Genomic DNA, 19,235 nt, shown 5'->3' with positions numbered 1-19,235 from the left:
CAAAATCAAGATCTAAAACAATGTGAACTAATTAAATGAAAATACCATCATAATTGACTTTTTATTCAGCCCAAAAAACAAACAAGAAGTAACAAAAAAAAAAGTAGGTGAAGGTTTCCAAGCTCCAACCATCAATCAACGAGTTCACTATTTGGTAATTGTCGTGACTCCAAGAATTAAATCGGCAAACAAATCCACTGCAAATCTCCCATTCCCCTCCCTTGGCTCTATTTATACTACTCTTTCTCAACAATTCTCACACACCCAGCCATAGTCCCAGCTCAAGCAATCTTACCCAAAAAAAAAAAGCAAAAAAAAAGGTTCCTTTGATCATCTTGCTAGTTAGATACTCATTCTTGACAAAATGTTGAAGCCTCATGTCTTGCATAGCTCACAAACTACACGAACCCTACTTCCATGGAAGAAACCATTTGTATCAGGTGATGGCAATGTTTCTTTCCCAAATTTTCACAAACCACCCGTGTTGGGAAAGGCCAAAAAGAATGTCCGAGTTCGCCATGCTGCTAGCAGCACTAAGGCTATAGCCACCAACACTGATAAAATTACTAGAGTTAAAGCAGTTGTCACTGTGCAACCAACGGTGGGAGGAATTCTTACACATTTAGGGTTGAGCAGAGGCCTTGATGATATAACCGATGTGTTCGGAAAAACCCTCCTACTGGAGTTTGTTCCGGCAGAACTTGACCCCAGTAAGTGATCAATGGTTATGGCTATCTCAGTAGTATAATTTCAAACTTGATTTTAAAAAAAAAAAAAAAAAAAAATTTTTTAGCTTAATTTCTTCTGGAAGAATTCTATTTTCTTCACAGAGGTGCGACCTACAGTTTGATATTCACTTATGCGAGGAGCTGTCAACACCAGAAACAGTAGAATGCGTTTGGAAAATTTGAAACACCATTTTTCAATTGTCAACTAACGTGTGTGTTTATTACAGGACACCTTTTTCTATTTTGTGCCCTAAGCATACAAAATAGAAGAGGCGGATCCGCTATAAATTTCAAATATTATTATCCATTCGCTGAAATTTGTAAACTTTTTGCCTATATTTTTAAAACTTTTACGGGCAATTATACACCAGTCTCACCTCTTATCATCAGTATTTTGAGAATTAGATTGGACCGTCCGATTTGACCAGTCAAACCAAACTAATCATACCTTGAGTTTGGCTCAATAGTTAATCCAAAAATTAAGGTAAGCTGGTCAAATTTGATTAAGAATCGGTTGGAATGGTAAAAATCGTGGAGATTCAGCTGGAATTTACTAAACTTTTTTCTAAAAAATATATCAATTGTATTCAAATTTATAATACTAAAATAAATAAAAAATATTCTAGTTCATTTTTGAACTACTAAATATTTGAACTACTGCAAAACCAAAAACTCATCCAGTTCATTCTTCAATTCGAGTTTAAAAACATTGTTTATCATGTGTCCATAAGCCACATAATAAAAGAAACTTCATTTAAAAAAGGTTTTATGCTACTAATTTTCTAAAAAAAAATTTTAGTGAAAAAAATCCTAATTAGAAACAAAAGGTGTATATCCATAAGTTCTGATCGGGCAAAAGGGTACATTTTTGTCTCAGTACAGCATTCTTTAAATTTTTATTGTCGCGAGCAGAAAAGGCATAGCACTACTAAAGACAATAGGTTCCCTTGTTTGGTTGCCAATTCCTGCTTTCTAATCTGCCTAACCAGGAGTATCTCAAAGATTCTATATATGTTGCAGAGGAGTTCTTGCAAGTTGCAACGTGCCGCCAAATAGTGCCATAATACTCAATAAGTTTGACTCGTCATATATTCGATCAGTTTTGAACACAGACTTTTGCATCTCCCCTTAGTTTTCATTGATCTGTTAAACTTTTCCATAATACTCAAGGTGCTTCGTCGTTTTAACTTAGATGAATAAGAAAGATTTGGAAAGGGATTAAGCTTTTCCCTTCAGAATAACTTTTCGTTGGCTATTCCTCCTTAATTAATCAGAATATTAGAGCCTACAAGAAAATTTTCCAAATTTATTAAGTTCTTGAGAAAGTGTTATAGAAACCTGCATGGATCTCTTGTATGCTGCCAAAATGCTACTAGTAAAATTACTAAAAAAGTTTTTATCTTTTAGCCCTTTAATAAGGTCAATTTCTATTTATTGTGTCCATTTTTTGAAACTTTTTGTTTATAATTTTGTTTAGTTGGCCATGCTAAAGTTTTTCTTTCTCTTGATGAAGAGACCGGACTTGAAAAGCCGACTGTCAAGGCTTATGCACACAAGGCAAATCTACTTGGGGAAGCGACAGAGTATGAGTGTGATTTCGAATTATATCCAGGTTTTGGGACGATAGGAGCAATATTGGTGGAAAATGAGCACCACAAGGAGATGTTTTTAAATAAAATAGTCATAGATGGCTTTGATGGTGGACCTGTAAATTTCACTTGTAATTCTTGGGTTCCTGCCAAAAATGACACTGATGAGAAGAGAATTTTCTTCACCAGCAAGGTCAGTATAATTGACATATGCAATTCCTTCTTACTTTTCTTCTACCTCATATGCATTAAAAAAGACTGCAAAGAAAGCACAGTAGTAGAAATTAAAATCCATTTTTTTTTCTTTTTCCCTTGTCCATTCTCACTCCTGTCCTGCTAAAAGATCTAAGTCAAAAAAGAAAAAAAAAAAAAAAAAAGAAGGTGAATTTGCACATAAGAAAGGTCAGAAATCTTTTTTGGCTTTATTTCATATAAGTGTATCATACTAGGTAATAAACATACCAAATATAGGCGTCTAACGTAATACTGTGTAGCAATATGCGACACCTATTTCCTCTCTCTCTCTCTCTCTTTGTTTTTAACAGCTTCATCTTTCTCCACGTTCTTCTTATCCCCAACTACAAACACATGATTTAATCTCTGAATTTGACAGCCAACAAAATTCTAAAATCCCTCTATTCAGTTATAACTTTTCTAGTTATATCAAACTCTTTAGTTTCACATATGGCGCTTAGGCTAAGTTTGGGAGTTTAGGATAGAAAAGAGAAGGCGGGAAAACTTAAGTTATGAGAGAAAAAAAGAGAAGAGAAGGGATTGTTATGTTAATTGGGAGTTTTGAGAAGTAGTGAAATAATTTTGAATATAAAAGTTATTAAATATTTATTTAAGACACTTTTAAGGATAAAATAGATATTTTAAAAAACTTTCATAAGTTTCTTTCAACTTTCTCTCCATTTCTCTTCAATTTGGGAGGAAAATTTTTACTTACTATTTATTCTCTTAAATCCTCCCATTTCTCTTTTTTTCTTTCTTAATTAAAACTAACAAACGAAGGAAATGTTCACTTTCTCTTCTTTTTTTTTCTTTTCTTTTCTTTTCTTTTCTCTCCAAATTATCCACTCCCAAGCGAACCCTTAGATTTGAGCGTCATTCCTGAAAAGCTTGTCATAGAAGGTAAGACAAGACATGAAAAGACACCATTGGCGTACATTTCAAAGATGAAATGATATTTTTTTTTTTTCAAGACCAATATTCGTATACAAGTTTTGCACTACATAAAACATGTAAATGAGATTGAAAAAAGGCAATCTCGCATGTTTTTTTTTTTTTTTTTTTGCATTATCAAACTCAATTATGATGATGATGCACAAGTACCTCTAAACTACGACTATTTTTTTTTTTTTTGTCGCAACGATAGGATTTTTATAGCCTAAATTAGTCTATTCTAGGGGGAGGGAGAGGAGACTCGATGTGAATAGAAACTCTATCGAAAATGGCCAATGAAAATCGTCACATATTATGATAATTTTTGTGAGAGATAATGTTCGAACTCTTGACTTCTCGCACCACCGAACCTGGGAAGGCTCGGGATGACAACTGGACCAAAGGCGCAGTAGCACCACAGCTGTTTCACGTGTGGTACCATTTCGCACAAGATTAGACTTTTCACCACACTTGGTGGGCCAAATTTTGCTATTTATTTTAGTGGTCCATGTAGTACCAGACTACCAGTGCTAGGACAAATTTATCCCATTTAATTGACTTGCCAATCCCATGGTAAGTGGTAACAAAAAGGAACAAAAATAGAAAAAAGTTTAAGTATCAATGCAAAAAAGATATTTCTTGGTTGTTATTCTAGTACTTTAAGAATTAGGTGTTGGACGTTAGAGCATGTACAAATAAGATTTCTCATATAGTTTTCAGTTTTCAGCTAAAATGGGAAAAACAAATAATTCTAAGTAAATGCCGTTGTGATGGTCAAAACTGGAAGGAACATTAGGCTAACTAGCACCACTTTAACCATGGACTTGCTTGAAAATTTCATAGACCTTCAAATTAAAATGTAATTGTTTTCCAAGGGTGAGCACTGAGCATTATGGCTAATCGATCATTCGCAAATTCTTACCTTCGATGAGTAATTCTTACATATACAAACACACTTATATACATGTATGTATGTATATGTGTGTATATATATATATATATATATATTTGACAATTAGGTAATAAATGTAGGCACTATTGCTGTAAATATCTAGCATCAAAGAAATCGCGTATAATTGCATCTTAGAAGACAATAAGAGCAGAAATAACTTGGCATAAAGCAATATTGTCATGCAAGTGCAAAATTAGTCTTGGGGAAGCTTGGGCCATGACCTAAATAATTTCTTTCTCAATGTACCAAAAAGTGCAAAATCCCAAATGAGCAAGAAAATAGTCATCTCAAGAAAATCTATCCAAGTCTTCTTGTATGCCGGTTGAACCTTGTTATAGTATGATTTATACACGATGCATTAAATGGTTTTTGACATAGAGTATATGCTTTTGATTAGTCCTATTTACCATCGGACACTCCAAGTGGGCTCAAGAAATATAGGGAAAAAGAGCTCGCAGTTGTCCGAGGAGATGGAACAGGAGAGCGCCAGAAATACGACAGGATCTATGACTACGATGTGTATAATGATTTAGGGGATCCTGATTCGAGTGACGATTTGGCCAGGCCAGTTCTTGGTGGTAAAGAGAATCCATATCCTAGGCGCTGCAGAACTGGCCGCCCCAGAACCAAGAAAGGTAAGATTATCTGTTTACAGTCAATTTACATAAGCTCTTATCACCATTCTGATCAACAAATATGTTGATAAACTTTCTTTTTTTTTTTTCCTTTTTGAAATATGAATTCGTTCTATGCAAATCTAATGCTAGACATTATAGTTACAAATCCAGTGGTTCATTGATACTTTTATAATTCAGAAAGTATAGAAACTCTTTACAAGATTTTTAAGTGAACCAAACATATTCAATCTGTAAGATAGTTTTGAAAAATTGATTTTAATGCAACATTTATGGTTTCATGGATAAGATCTTATCTAGCTTGTACTCTTTCGGAACAGGGTATTTATTGCAACAAAAGCCAAATTATGGACCACAACATGATAATAAGGGCTTTCATATTTTAAGGATTTCATTTTTGTTCCTTGTTATTATAATTATTAATGTTATTTGTGAAGTATTTTCCTAATTTCATTTTCAACTACACTACAGAATTTTCCTATTGAACAACAACGAATTTTTCGTAGTATTTTATTGTAGCAATGGCATGAACAATAATATGTTCTTGTATGCCTGCTTGGATTTTTAAACAGAAAAACACACACACACACACACACACTCAGAATCAAAACATTTCATTCTTATACACATTCGACAATTGCCAGTACAAATAGGTCTTTTCATGGTCCCATTCCGAGTTTCAAACGGGGCCATACGATGCCAATGCAACAAGATAAGGTATTGGACTATTAGTACACTGTGATGTCCCTATAATATGGACTTTCTTGAAGGTTGTGAGAAAAAAGTCTGAGGAGTATTCAATGCCGGGAGACTTTTTGGTAATCGATTACTTTGAGATTGCGCAGTCTATCACAGCAATAGTAAAGCAATAGTCTATTAAAAGAAAAAGTATCTGGGTAATAGATGGTGATTGATTATGACCAAGACAATACAGCAAGAGTCAAACACTGATTAAATGAAATATTTAAGGGATAATTTCAGAAACCTTCCTTGAAATTTCTAACTATTTCACCGGCCTCTCTCCAAGTTTAAAAAATTACACTAATCTCCTTAAGGTTAATTATCTTGTAGCATTAAGACCTAACCAGTAATTAAAAAGTGATATTAGAAGAGAGAAGATAACATGATACCACTGTTGCCCTTCATCTATTATATTATTTAGTTAATTGAATACTAATGCACTCATTAATAAAAAAAACCAAAATTTGCTATTTATCATTAAGGAAAAAACCACATATAGCATCAAAAAAAATAATATATCATTCTATATTTGCACTTAACGCAAAACTCAAATTATTCTTTTCAGTTATATACCTATTGTTAGACATGACTAACAACAAATAGTAAAAAAATTTTGCAATTGAAACATTATAGAAAGTGAACTTTAACTCGTAAATATCCTTGTCAATATATTAAGATTAGTTGTTGAAATTTTTATGGTATTAAAATTTGCTCTTTGTAATATTTTGATTGCAAATTTTTTTATTATTTATTGTTGATCATGTTTGACAATAAGTTTATAACTGAAAGGAATAATTTAGATCTTACACTAAGTGAAAAATACAGAATAATATACTATTTTTTGATACTATATGTGATTTGATCTCTGATAATAAACAGTAAATTCTAGTGTTTTTCTTTAATATGTAGGCTGGTATTAGATTAATTAAATAATATAATAGATGAGGGGCAATAGTGAAATCATGTTATTTTCTCTCTCACAATATCACTTTTTAATTGCTTTTTGGACCTAGTTGTTATGAGATAATAAATCTCAAGAGAGGTTAGTATAATTTTTGAAACTTAAAGGGAGACCAATGAAATAGTCAGAAATCTCATTGAGGTTTTTGAAATTATCCCAATATTTAAAGAGTCTGAATTTTAAGGTGGTGATTGATTATGACCTAAGTGAAGAAGAATGAAAATAAAGGACTTAAGATGAAGATACCTTGAAATAGTTGTCAACAATTAATAAATATTATCTTTTTGGGTTTTGATCTTTAGATGAATCATGAAAGAACAAAAGATAAAAATGTAAAATAACAACTTTAGGTGTTTTGATGTTTAACCATAATCAAGCTTCTCAACAAAAAAAAAAAAAAAAAACAAAATCATGAACAAATTTTATTGTTTAAAAAATTCTAAGAAGTCAAATATTAAGGATGTGGTTGAAATCCAGATTTGCACATAATATGTCACATATTTAGTAAGAACATTTTGCAAATAGAAAGAGAGAAAAATACCCCCGACTAAGATGACTCGGATTTTGTTAGCACTCCCCTGGCCAAATCCGGGTTAGTCTCACTGAAAATGGGGATATTGGGTGCTCAAAACCAAAAAAAAAAAGAAGAAAGAAAGAAAGAAATACAGATTGCTTTTATGTAGATTAAAAAAAAAAAAAAGAGGGAAGGCCATTTTCATAGATATCGACTGAGGACAAATAAAAAATGTGGCCCGTAAGTTTTGTTCAACATTTGAGAATATTTTGTTTCCCACTAATTTCACAAAAATATATTCAATAAACAAAATACTATCCTTATTAGCCCAAGAAAAGTAAAATAGTCAAACTATACTCTTGTGATTCAAAAACCCTACTAATTACCCCCTTTATGACTATATTGTGATTAGAAAAAAAAAATCTGCTAGTAATGCTTTAAACGTTATTGTCATCAAGGCAAAATTAATTTCTTGAATTTGTCTATTTAACTCTCTTATCATATGATTTTTTCTATTCTTCGAAAGTGCTGTTACATGAAAATTGCTACATGTTTACAAATGCAGATCCATTGTCAGAGTCAACGAATGGCGATGTGTATGTGCCAAGAGATGAAGCTTTCTCCGAAGTAAAGAATTTGACATTCTCAGCAAAAACAGTCTATTCAGTTGTGCATGCTTTAGTACCAGCTTTACAGGGTGCTGTTCAAGACAGAGACAGGGCATTTCCATACTTCACAGCCATAGATTCACTTTTCAATGAAGGGATTAATATACCAACTCATAAGGAGGGATTTAGTCTTGGAGCAGTTTTACCAAGGCTTATTAAAGCTGTCACTGATACAGGAAATCAGCTCTTGCAATTTGAAACTCCAACATTTGTGGACAGTAATCTCTTTATCCTTTCATGTTTTATAATTATTATTCTTATTGTTGTTATCTATACAATATATAATGTCAAGGGGTAGTTGGGATAAACCATCTAGTGTTACTTTATTATTTCATGTTTACCCTTCTGATTAACTATTTAATGTCATGTAAACTCCACTACTAATGTCAGGCAATCACGTCCATCATACAAACTCCACTCCTAATATCACATATACATCACGTTTATTTCATTGACTTACAAATTACTAATCCTTTAAAATTCTTTCTCCTCCATCTCCTTCATTTCAATAAAAACTTCTCTTGCTATAAAATTTTCATACTTTTATTGTTGAACACAATAATCCTATGGTTGATTGTAGATTTCCATTGCCAACGATAAGGTATGCCTTTCTTTTTTTTTTTTTTTTCATTTTTTCATTTTTCTTCTTTAGATATTACATTAATTTGAGTAGTTGATTTGCTAAGTTTTTTCATCTTAAGACTCTAGATACATTAGGTAATTCGTTGCACACCGAGTGTGCATTTGATTACTAGTTGTTATAATTATTATTAGCAGAATTATCAATAGTATTATTATGATTAGTATTACTATCATGTTACTAGGGAAAAAGGTGGGAAATTATGGGATCAAATCAAGGAGGGAAGAAAATTCGATACTTTTATAGCAGTAACAAATGATTTCAATTTTTTTAAATAAGAGGCATAAATTTACATTTTCGTTTCTCAGGGGATAAATTTGGTTGGATGAGGGATGTGGAATTTGGTCGCCAAACCTTAGCTGGTCTAAATCCATGCAGTATCAAGCTGGTTACGGTATGTAAACAGTTTTTTTTTCTAATTTTTACTTTTTGTCTTTGACTCATAGGAATTTGTTAGATAACACATTTGCATTCCCATGGTTAGTGTTAATTATTTAGTTCTTTATTATTTTTATGGAACTATCCCACAAGTGCTATTTAAAATTTTGATCCCCATGTTTGCACCAATTCTTGTTTTCACCTTGCCTTTTTGTCCACTACGATAATCCCCCTTAAATCTATTTATCTTTTCAATTAACTTGAGTTTTCATAGAAATTGCACTTAAGAGGTGTATTAACAACACTTGTTAGACAAAGTATTCATTTTTATCTTTGCAAAAATCTTAACAAAAAAAAAAAAAGAAAATAAAGGAGTATAGCTTCATTGTTTTCTCCATTTTTTGGTTGTATCAAGGCTCATAGGATTACTTTTAATATTGCCACATAATGCCTCAGGAGTGGCCACTGAAGAGTAAACTAGACCCTAAAGTGTACGGACCAGCAGAGTCAGCTATAACAACAGAACTCATTGAGCAAGAAATCAAAGGTTTCATGACAGTCGAAGAGGTGACATTAGCCACATATTAACAACAATTTATTTAATTCGGTATCCTATATCAACACTCATAGATTATAATTAATTTGAATAAATTTTGGGTTGAATTGATGTAGGCAATAGAGCAAAAGAAATTGTTCATTCTAGACTACCATGACCTTTTCTTACCATATGTTGAGGCGGTTAGAAAGCAAGAGGGGACAACCCTTTATGCGTCAAGGACGTTGTTTTTGTTGTCCCCTGATAGCACGTTGATGCCCCTGGCTATTGAGCTAACCCGACCAAAAATAGGTGATAAGCCTCAATGGAGGGAAGTTTTTCGGCCTTCTTGGAATTCCACCGGTGCCTGGCTTTGGAAGCTTGCTAAAGCTCACGTTCTTGCTCATGACTCTGGTTATCACCAATTGGTCAGTCATTGGTAAGTCTCGGCTTCATCCTTGTTCATGACCACGGTAATCACCAATTAGTCATTCTTTTAATCACGTTCATCAATCATCTTTTTTATATCACGTAGATTCTATTTGATTTTTTAAAAAATACTCTAAAAATACATAGAAAATGCAAATTCAATGCTTATAGTTTGACAAAGAAGTGTATGCAATTAAGCGGGTAGTTGTATTTTGAGGAATTCATTGCATTGATCTTTCTTCAGACTCTGACACTTTGCCACTATTACATATATCTTATGTCCCTTCCTTATTTACATATGCTAATACAGGCAGTTTTTTTGTATGTTATACGTTCGCAGGCTAAGAACTCATGCTTGCACAGAGCCCTACATAATTGCAACCAATAGGCAACTTAGCGGACTGCATCCAATTTACAGACTGTTACACCCTCATTTTCGATACACAATGGAGATCAATGCTTTGGCTCGTGGATTCCTTATCAATGCAAATGGGATCATTGAGAACTCATTCTCCCCTGGAAATATTTCCATTCAACTAAGTTCTGTAATTTATAACCAAGAATGGCGGTTCGATCATCAAGCATTGCCAGGGGACCTAATTAGCAGGTAAATCATCTTACAACTCTTTAAACTTTCACTAATGTTGATTAGACTCACAATATGAATTCTCATATTAAATGCAGCCGAGAACTGCTTTAATTTAGGTATAGTCCTCCCTTTACACTGCACTGCTCGTATGTCTTTTGAAACAAAATTGATAATACAAGCTTTGGTTACTTTAAGATTTTATGTTTCATCGATGATATCCTTTCTTGTCCTTTACCAAAAACTTTCATTTTCCATCGTTCCAATCGTTAATGATCAAATTTGGTTGGTGTCTACAGAGGAATGGCTGTGGAGGATCCAAGTGCACCACATGGCTTGAAGCTAGCAATTGAAGATTATCCTTTTGCCAATGATGGATTGATCCTCTGGGATATCCTCAAACAGTGGGTTGCAGATTATGTGAATCACTACTATCGTGATGCCAAAGCTATACAATCTGATGATGAGTTGCAAGCATGGTGGACGGAAATCCGAACAATAGGTCATGGAGATAAGAAAGATGAGCCCTGGTGGCCTGTGCTGAAAACCCCTGATGATCTAGTTGGAATCATAACTACTATCATATGGGTTACCTCAGGACACCATGCTGCTGTAAACTTTGGCCAATATGATTTTGCTGGATATTTTCCAAATAGGCCAACTACTGCTAGAGTCACTATGCCTTGCGAAGAGCCAAGCGATGAAAGGTGGGAAAGGTTCTTAGTGCGACCTGAGGTTGAGCTGATGGCTTGCTTCCCATCGCAGGTTCAAGCAACAACTGTTATGGCAATCCTCGACGTTTTGTCTAATCATTCCCCTGATGAGGAGTATATAGGAGGACAGATAGAGCCATTTTGGGCAGAGGATCCCATCATAAAAGGTAAATATGAAGAATTTGCCGGGCGACTGAAGCAGCTCGAAGGAATTATTGATGAAAGAAATTCTGATGAGAAACTGAAGAACAGATTTGGAGCTGGACTGGTGCCATATACACTCTTGAAACCATATTCAGAATCAGGAGTAACTGGACAAGGGGTCCCAAATAGTATCTCCATTTGAGTTCATGATATCTATCTTGAAATCAAAAGCTCTGGAAATAAAAAAAAAATAAAAAGAGAGATTGCGTGAGATAGAATGGAATGGAATGTAATAAGACAGGTAAGGGCCAGTCGATCTGAGTTCCAAATGCTTCTCAAATTGGGAACATGTAACGAATGCTCAAGCCAAGTATTCTCTGTCTAATGGTGGTAAAAGCATATGTAAAGAGTCTCCTTATCATAATTTCTTGTTCTATGTAAAGAAAACAGGCAGGCTCCTTGCAAATCCCCTCTATAGTCACTTTACACTACGCCCACTTCGCTCACTCTTTTCCTTCCTAATCCCCTCTCCTAGCTCTCACACTACACTTTACTATTACACTAAAAAACTGCACACTTCATCACAGACCAGCACACATTAATTGCTCTCTCTTTCTCCCAATCTCTCGGCCTAAACAGGCGCATACTAGCACGTGTCACTTCTGTACTACAGCCCACACGCAAAGCTTAGCCTAAAACACTACCACAGAACACAAGCGCTGGAGTCAGAGAAGTCCAGAGCTAATTGTCATATTGAAGCTACTACAGAGGTTTTCTATTTTCATTTTGTGCACAAACTTATAAAATTGTTCGCATGAACCCCAGATGCCATTATTGGTGCCCAAATTTAGAAAAGAAAGCAAAGACAACAAGAAGGGGATTTATTTTTCCTATACGGAGAGTGTATGCTATAGACTGGATGTATGGCCGTATGCAAAACTTGGATTTCAAGTTCAAAGTGAGATTAATTGTCATTCATCCGAATCCACCATTGTATACACTGCTAGAATGTAGAAGTACCGATCCTACACAAATTCCCCATGATTATCCAACATCATCCTCGTGTACCCTCTAAAATTTTCACCTCACATACCTTGTGCCTTTTCTCGAACAAAAATCCTGTGTCTCCTCACAGAAACACAGGCTGCTCTTACTGCAGCCATAAATCACACACCCATGGGTCCGTCCTCCCCAAACACAGTCATACATTTTAGTCTCTATGTCTTTCTTAGCTCTTCACTTTCTCGTCTCAACTTAAGTTTACAGTTTACACTACACGCCAACAGATGCTTCACTCCCTCTTTACCTCCTTAATCCCCATGTCGAGCACAAAATATACAAACTACTGGTACACACAAAAACTGAACACTACTTTAAAACCACTTTGGCCATCATTCATCTCACCTCTTGGTTTTCTTTCACAGTAAAAACATGCACATTACACCCTAGAATACGTTGTCATCTCTTGCTCCCAATACACAATACTGCGTTACAACATGTGAGAACCCGAAAATTTTTACATTTTCTAGACATTATTTTATTTTTGCCTACATTTTTATACTTGTCTTTAAAATATTAAAGTTTCTATGCATTTTTATAAGCAAGTACAGTTTTAAATCATTTTTCTAGTATAAGTTAGTATACGTTAAATTTGAGATGCGTTATAGACGTGGGACCCGCTAGTGCGATAAAATTTTGGTGATTAAGTGATTTTTGTGCTAAGTGTTATTATTTTACAAGGTGCTAGGAGATGATTAGAGGTTAACTAGATGGATTAACCATTGGAAGAAAGAAAATAAGCTTTAAACACTAGAAAGGCCAAGTGTCACTACCTCATTGGATGTTGGACTTTTGACCAAGCTTATTTAACTTTCCTAAAATCAAATTTTGACAAAAAATTCCTTCATTTTTCTTGTTTCTTGGCCGAACCACTTGAGGAGAGAAACAAGAGAGAGTTCTTCAATTTTAGCTTCCAAACTTACTCAAATTTTGAGTTCTAGCCAACTAAATTGGAAACTACACCATACAAGTACTCAACTAGGAAGTTTAAAGGAGTTGGTGGAGTGATTGTGGGAGGAAAGATACTAAACTACCATTTTTCTTGAGTTTCCAAGGTAGTTTGCCAAGAACTTCCTCTTTACTTCAATTAATTGCTAATTAGTGGCTTATAGTTGTTATAGATGTTGTTTTGTGGAAGATTTCATGGTTTGCGATAGAGTTATGTTAAATTTCAGTTTTAGGGTTTCTAATCTGCCCAGTTTTTCAACTGTGTATTCGTCCTTGAGAGAGACTGAATCAGCCCTTGCTCAAAACATGAAAGTTGTTGGTATTTGAGTTAGCTAGCTACTGGTAAAATTTCAGCTGAATTGGAGCACTGTACCTTGTGAAATAACCGAAATACCCTTGACTGCCCACAAGCCTTGTTTCACGGACAGTTTTCTATCCTCTCTGAGATTTCGATTTTTGACCATGACAATGCATGATTTGGCTTTAGAGGTCTTCATAAGGAATGTAGATATATGTTTTGGCTTTGAAACACCATAAGATTAGTTTCAATCCGATAAGTGTAGCTTTAGTTGTGGTTGTTATACCGAAAGGTGTATTTTATCGCCTATGATTTGTATGTGAAATTGTGGTTGAATTGGGATGAGATTTGGTATTTGATTGTAGGATGGAAAGTGAAGAAATTAAGGGGAAATGCTGTCCGTTTATTGTCTTGAAGTTTGAATGAGTGAGTCCTGGCGAGGGTTGGGCAGGCGGTCCGCCGACCCCTTTGATTCGCCTTAGGGTGAGATGGGGCTGTCACAGGTGGTATCAGAGCCACTTTACGTGGTCTCTGCGCGGAGTGAGCTTGGACCAAGTGGTGTTATGGTCCTGATTTTATGAATAAGTATGAATGATTAAATGCTTTTTTGAGTATAAGTTATGAATCATGAATTGTTATAGTCCTTAAATCGTTATCATGATATTTGAGGACAATAGATATGTACGTCAGGTAGGAATCTCGATTGTAGGTAATTTACTCTTGGGACTGGTCAGCTCGAGATGTGAATTATTTTATTTCGGATTCTTGCACCTGAGTACTCCAGAGTTGAGGGCGATACTAAGTATTTGAGATTTTCATTTTTGGGAACATGAACGGGCTAATATTTGGCTAGAGTGAGTACACGAGATCAACGGGCGCCTAACTCAGATAGAAAGTGAAGTAAGAAACCGGACAGGGGTGATTTTAACTGAGTGTGGGATGACAAGTCGCGTTTTGTGAGGACCAAAAAATTTTCTTATTTATCGGATATTACAAGTTTACTTAAATATTTTTTTACTCATTTTCTCCGAATTATTCATTTCGACCATTTAAAAATCCATTTATATGGAACAACGCCTCTTTTATATTTTAAAACGTTTTGTTGGAAAATTCACTTTTCAAAAATTCGTTTAGTTCGGAATAACAAGTACAGGTTTTCGAGGCTATACTTGAATCAGGAGTGTATTAATATTGGAGAATTAAAAATGATCAATAGTAGATTAAGAAAGGTTAATCGAGGAATTAATACTAGACTCCTGTGAGGACTCGCAAAATTTATTATTTTAAATTCCTATTTCGAGCTCATTTGAATATTTAATTGCCCATTTATTCTGAATATTATTTTCTAACCTCTTTAGACCTAATTACATGGGTCTATAGTTTCGTTATATTTTTAAAGCGACTTGTGTCAAAATTTAATTTTTGGAAGCTCGTTAAATGAAAATAGTGATTATGCGATTGGGGATTTTAGCTGATTTGGAAATACAATAAGTTTGAAAAATTGGAGACTTAAACATTAGTCTCAAAATAGGTATTTTTACATTTAAGTGTTCAAAGGTTAATTAGTTATATTACCGTCATAAGAACTTCTTAGAAATTTCACTATCTCGCGCTTAAATTGGAAATACACGTTTTACGCAAGCAAGTAATTGAGGAACCGTAGGCCATTATTTTGGGACTATTAAGAGTGAATAATAATAATATGAATGCAAGTGCATTAGAAGTTTAGTGCACTAGTGCAATAAACTCGCGAGGAATCGAGCCGAAACACACGCGGATGTGCACTAAGTTAGTGGACACCTTAAGTGCAATTGAGCCACACGTATAAGCTTACCATTAGAAGCTCATATCATCTGCATTTCATTCCTCTCCTACGCACAAACAGCCGAGCAGCCAAGGGAAAGCTAAACCAGAAAATTCCTCCACCCTCTCTCCTCAATTCCTTGCTCAATTTCCTCCAAATTTCACATGCAACCCTCAAATCATTTGGTGATCAAGATAAGCTAGGAATAGAGCTAACTCACACGGTTTTTCTCCAGCTCAAAGTGACCGAAAATCTCTGTCTTGGCTCTCTAAGAAAGTAAGTAATGATCCACTACTTAATTCTTGGTTTATGGAAGCTAAATTACACTCATGAGCTCTTGAATTCTCATGGGCAGCTTTAAATTGTTGAGAAATTGGTGAGTGGGCTCTATGAAATCCCACAATGACTTGGATGATCTGATTAGCAAGGATTGGATGCTGATTGTGTTGATTAAGTGCTAATTTAGTAGAATTAAGTGGCAAAAATGAAAAGGAAATCAAATGAGGAGCTGCATGTGATGTTGCCGATTCTGCCCTGCTAATTTCATGCATTTTAGTGTATTTTCTTGAAGTCCAATTGACTTGATTCTGATGAAAATATGAAATATAGGTTGTGTTTAAGGTTTCCTCAAAATTTTACGTGATTTGAGTGAGTGCATGTTGAGTTTTAGAATCTGCCAAAACTGGAAAATGATTCCCGTCACTACTAGACAGCCAGTTTGTTTCGGCTATAATTCATCGCTCCGATGTCGGAATCGAGTGCCGTTTGTGGCACTGGAAACTAGACATTCCCAGCTTTCATTTGGTATAAAATTCAACCGCTAATTCCACCCGAGTACCCCGTACCAACCGTTTAAAGATGACTGTCCTGTTTCTCTGTTTTCCTAGAACGAAGTTCAGAAGCTACAACTTCAGGCTCGAATTTGAGCTAGTTGTGTGCTGAATTTCAAAATGATTTCTTCTGTGAAATTATAGATTTATGAATTTATTTTCCAACGCCACCAACCATGCTCAATTCTGAGTTGAATTGTGTGATTTGTGATAAAAATACGAAACCTGCTCTGTCTTTGAAAACCCTTAATCTTGGACAGAATTAATGGTAGACTTGGTATGGACTTGCCAATTGAGTTTTTGGAGTTAAAACATCTATCAAATGTACCATGAATGTTCCTTAGGCTTTTCCTATACAAATGAACCATGTTTGAAGGATTTTCCTTGGCCAAATGGTTGGAATGGAAAACAAAAGCTCAAGACAGTTTTGCCTTAGGATTTTCGAAACTTTGGTTGTTTGGTTGACGACCATTCCGAAGTTATTTCTCCATGAAATTTGGTAGAGGGACAACCCTTATATGGTAGTATTATACTGCTAATTATGGTGTTATTTCGAGGCCGTTTCATGGTTCAAATAAATTACCAAAGTTCATGACTTGAGTTTGAAAAACCCATGTTTCACAAGGAAATTTTGGTAACTTTGAGTTGCCATATCTTAGTACTCAAAACTCCGTTTCCCATTCCGCTTGTTTTGTTGTAAACTTGGATTGTGACTCTAAAAGAATTCCAAATTTCAAGAGTTAGTTCCAATCAAGTGAATTTTACCAAATTTTCAAAGTTGGCCAAAAACCAACCTAAATTGCCTTAGAAACCAAAACAGAAAATTTGAGCTTATTTTTGAATGTTTTCCATTTGGAATCTTAGAAACATGTATTCTAGAAACTTTTAGTACCTTGGAAGAGGTTTCCAACGGTACCAAGTTTTTCAATTTTTGACTTGTAAAATGTGAGATACGATTTTTCTAATGTATCATATCAAAACTGAAATTTTTCAAAATTCCAAGGAAATGGAGTTTTTAAAAGTACTCCTTATTCCTTTGATATTACCTGAACGTTTTATACTTGATTTTAAAGATGAAAACTTGATTTCTCTTGCACTTTAAAACTCCACATTTGAGCCTTAATTTGTGAGTAATTTAGGCTCATTTTTAGTAAAATTTTCTAGAATTGCACAAGGGTGCAAACTTCCTTGATAAATGGGGTTTCTAAGTGATTTTCACTATTAATTGCTCAGGCTCGCATGAGAACCTTCAAGAGGATCCTACGGTAGACGCTTGAATTTCAAGTAACATTTCTCCTTGATTGACTGGGTGAGTGTCAAGTGCATGTTTACTTGCACTTCGCTTGAGATTTGCTGCCTACATGAACTCTACTTGAACCTGTTGTTATTTGAACTGTACTTGTTGGGGAAAGTGTGTATTTTACCGCACTTTATCTCCTTTACTTGGATCAATACATGACTTGCTACATGAATTACATGAAATTGATGGATTTTACATGTACATGACCAAAAGTCGAATGCAGAGAAAATCCCATCGACTAAAACTTGATTTGTTTTGAAAACCTGACCTGTGGGGACGCCCAAAACCCAATGGTTATACCGAGTAATCTCGCAGCCAATTGTGAGGTCTTGGTCGGGAAAACTTGATAAATCTTGGGACCTGAAGCTTGATCTTTTGAGATCTTGCTTGGCATACTGGTATAGTATCGCCTTTACATGCCTGTTGGTTACGGATCCGAGGGGGTGAAATGATGGATGGAGGGAAGTAAGTGGAGAACTACGAATTGGAAATACCAACCCGGTTGACGGAGAGTCATCGCGGGAAGGTATACGAATGACCCTGGCAATGCAAGTGGAACTTAGCTCCTGAGAGCTACCATATCCTTGAATTGTTTCTGGTTACATTCCATTTGAATTGGCAATTACTTGTATTTTATTATTTGACCTGTTAATTGGGCTTGTTATTTGGACTATGTGATTGCATGTGTGTCCTTGGCCTCACGAGCGTTTTGCTCACCCTGTAGATTTGTTTTCCTTAACAGGATTTGGCATGGAATGGTACTTGGAGGAACTCTTTTGATACACTTCTGGCTTAGGGTTTTAATATATTTTGAGCTAGACCTCTTACTGGTTGTACTTCGGAAACCTAATATATGGTTTGAATATTTGATGTACCCGGATGTAGTATATTTTGGGTATTGATGTACTTTTTGAGAATTTAATGTAATGATTGGATAAGCGTTATGTATATTATTAAGTTTGGAAGTTTCCGCACTTTCTTACTTATCTAGTGTTATTGAATGGTTTTGCTTTAAACTTGAATGGATGCTGCTTGAGTCCTGGCGAGAGCTGGGTAGACGTCCCGCAGAAACCCTCTGGTTCGCCTTAGGGAGAAGTAGGGGCGCCACACATTTTCTGTCGTTTTGCCCTTGCATTGTTCCTATATGTCTTTTGTCTGTGGTATGTTAATACGTACATGTATAGTACTTGCTGCCTTTGACTATTTATCGAACTTGAAATGTCTCTTTGTGTGTATGGTGCGTTATATTGTGTATATGTCTCCTTGTGTATTTGATGTGTTATATCTTGTTATTTTAGTCAATTTACTTCGTTATATATTAAATCACCTTTTGGAAAAAAAAATGAAAGGAAAAAGAAAAGAGAAAAGAGTATGGACGGGAGACGTAGTCGCTGACGTGGTCGTGGCCGTGGGGCTAAACGAGCTCAAAAACCAAGAGAAGAAAGAGAAATAGTGGTCGAGTAAGAACATGGATTGAGGGTTGAGGCAGAAGATCAAATGGCGACGGCGATATAACAAATGACAAATATCCTAGCACGACTGATAGATCAACAAGGCTAAATGCTAGTTAATCAACCCCGGAATCTTGAGATAGGAGAGGATAGGCCTCTTGAGTGATT

General features: G+C 35.1%; 1 protein-coding gene and 1 long non-coding RNA gene across 2 annotated transcripts; both read left to right on the top strand.

Annotated features, from left to right (window-relative positions):
* The first annotated feature begins 249 nt into the window (after nucleotides 1–249).
* LOC113714586 (linoleate 13S-lipoxygenase 2-1, chloroplastic-like) lies at nucleotides 250–11,843 on the top strand. Its single transcript, XM_027238534.2, has 9 exons — nucleotides 250–710; nucleotides 2,242–2,510; nucleotides 4,831–5,068; nucleotides 7,850–8,170; nucleotides 8,901–8,986; nucleotides 9,427–9,537; nucleotides 9,643–9,944; nucleotides 10,275–10,541; nucleotides 10,820–11,843. Exons 1-9 carry the CDS (start codon nucleotides 365–367, stop codon nucleotides 11,577–11,579), a joined length of 2,700 nt encoding a protein of 899 aa, XP_027094335.2. The 5' UTR covers nucleotides 250–364; the 3' UTR covers nucleotides 11,580–11,843.
* Nucleotides 11,844–15,533: 3,690 nt separating this feature from the next.
* Nucleotides 15,534–18,584, top strand: LOC113697380 (uncharacterized). Its single transcript, XR_011813940.1, has 2 exons — nucleotides 15,534–15,762; nucleotides 18,359–18,584. It is a non-coding gene; the product is annotated as an uncharacterized lncRNA (long non-coding RNA).
* The last annotated feature ends 651 nt before the right edge of the window (nucleotides 18,585–19,235 follow it).

This window comes from Coffea arabica, chromosome 1c, assembly GCF_036785885.1.
Source record: "Coffea arabica cultivar ET-39 chromosome 1c, Coffea Arabica ET-39 HiFi, whole genome shotgun sequence".
NCBI lineage: Eukaryota > Viridiplantae > Streptophyta > Magnoliopsida > Gentianales > Rubiaceae > Coffea > Coffea arabica.
The sequence above is the reverse complement of the archived record's forward strand: the minus strand, read 5'-3'. Positions and strand labels throughout refer to the sequence as shown.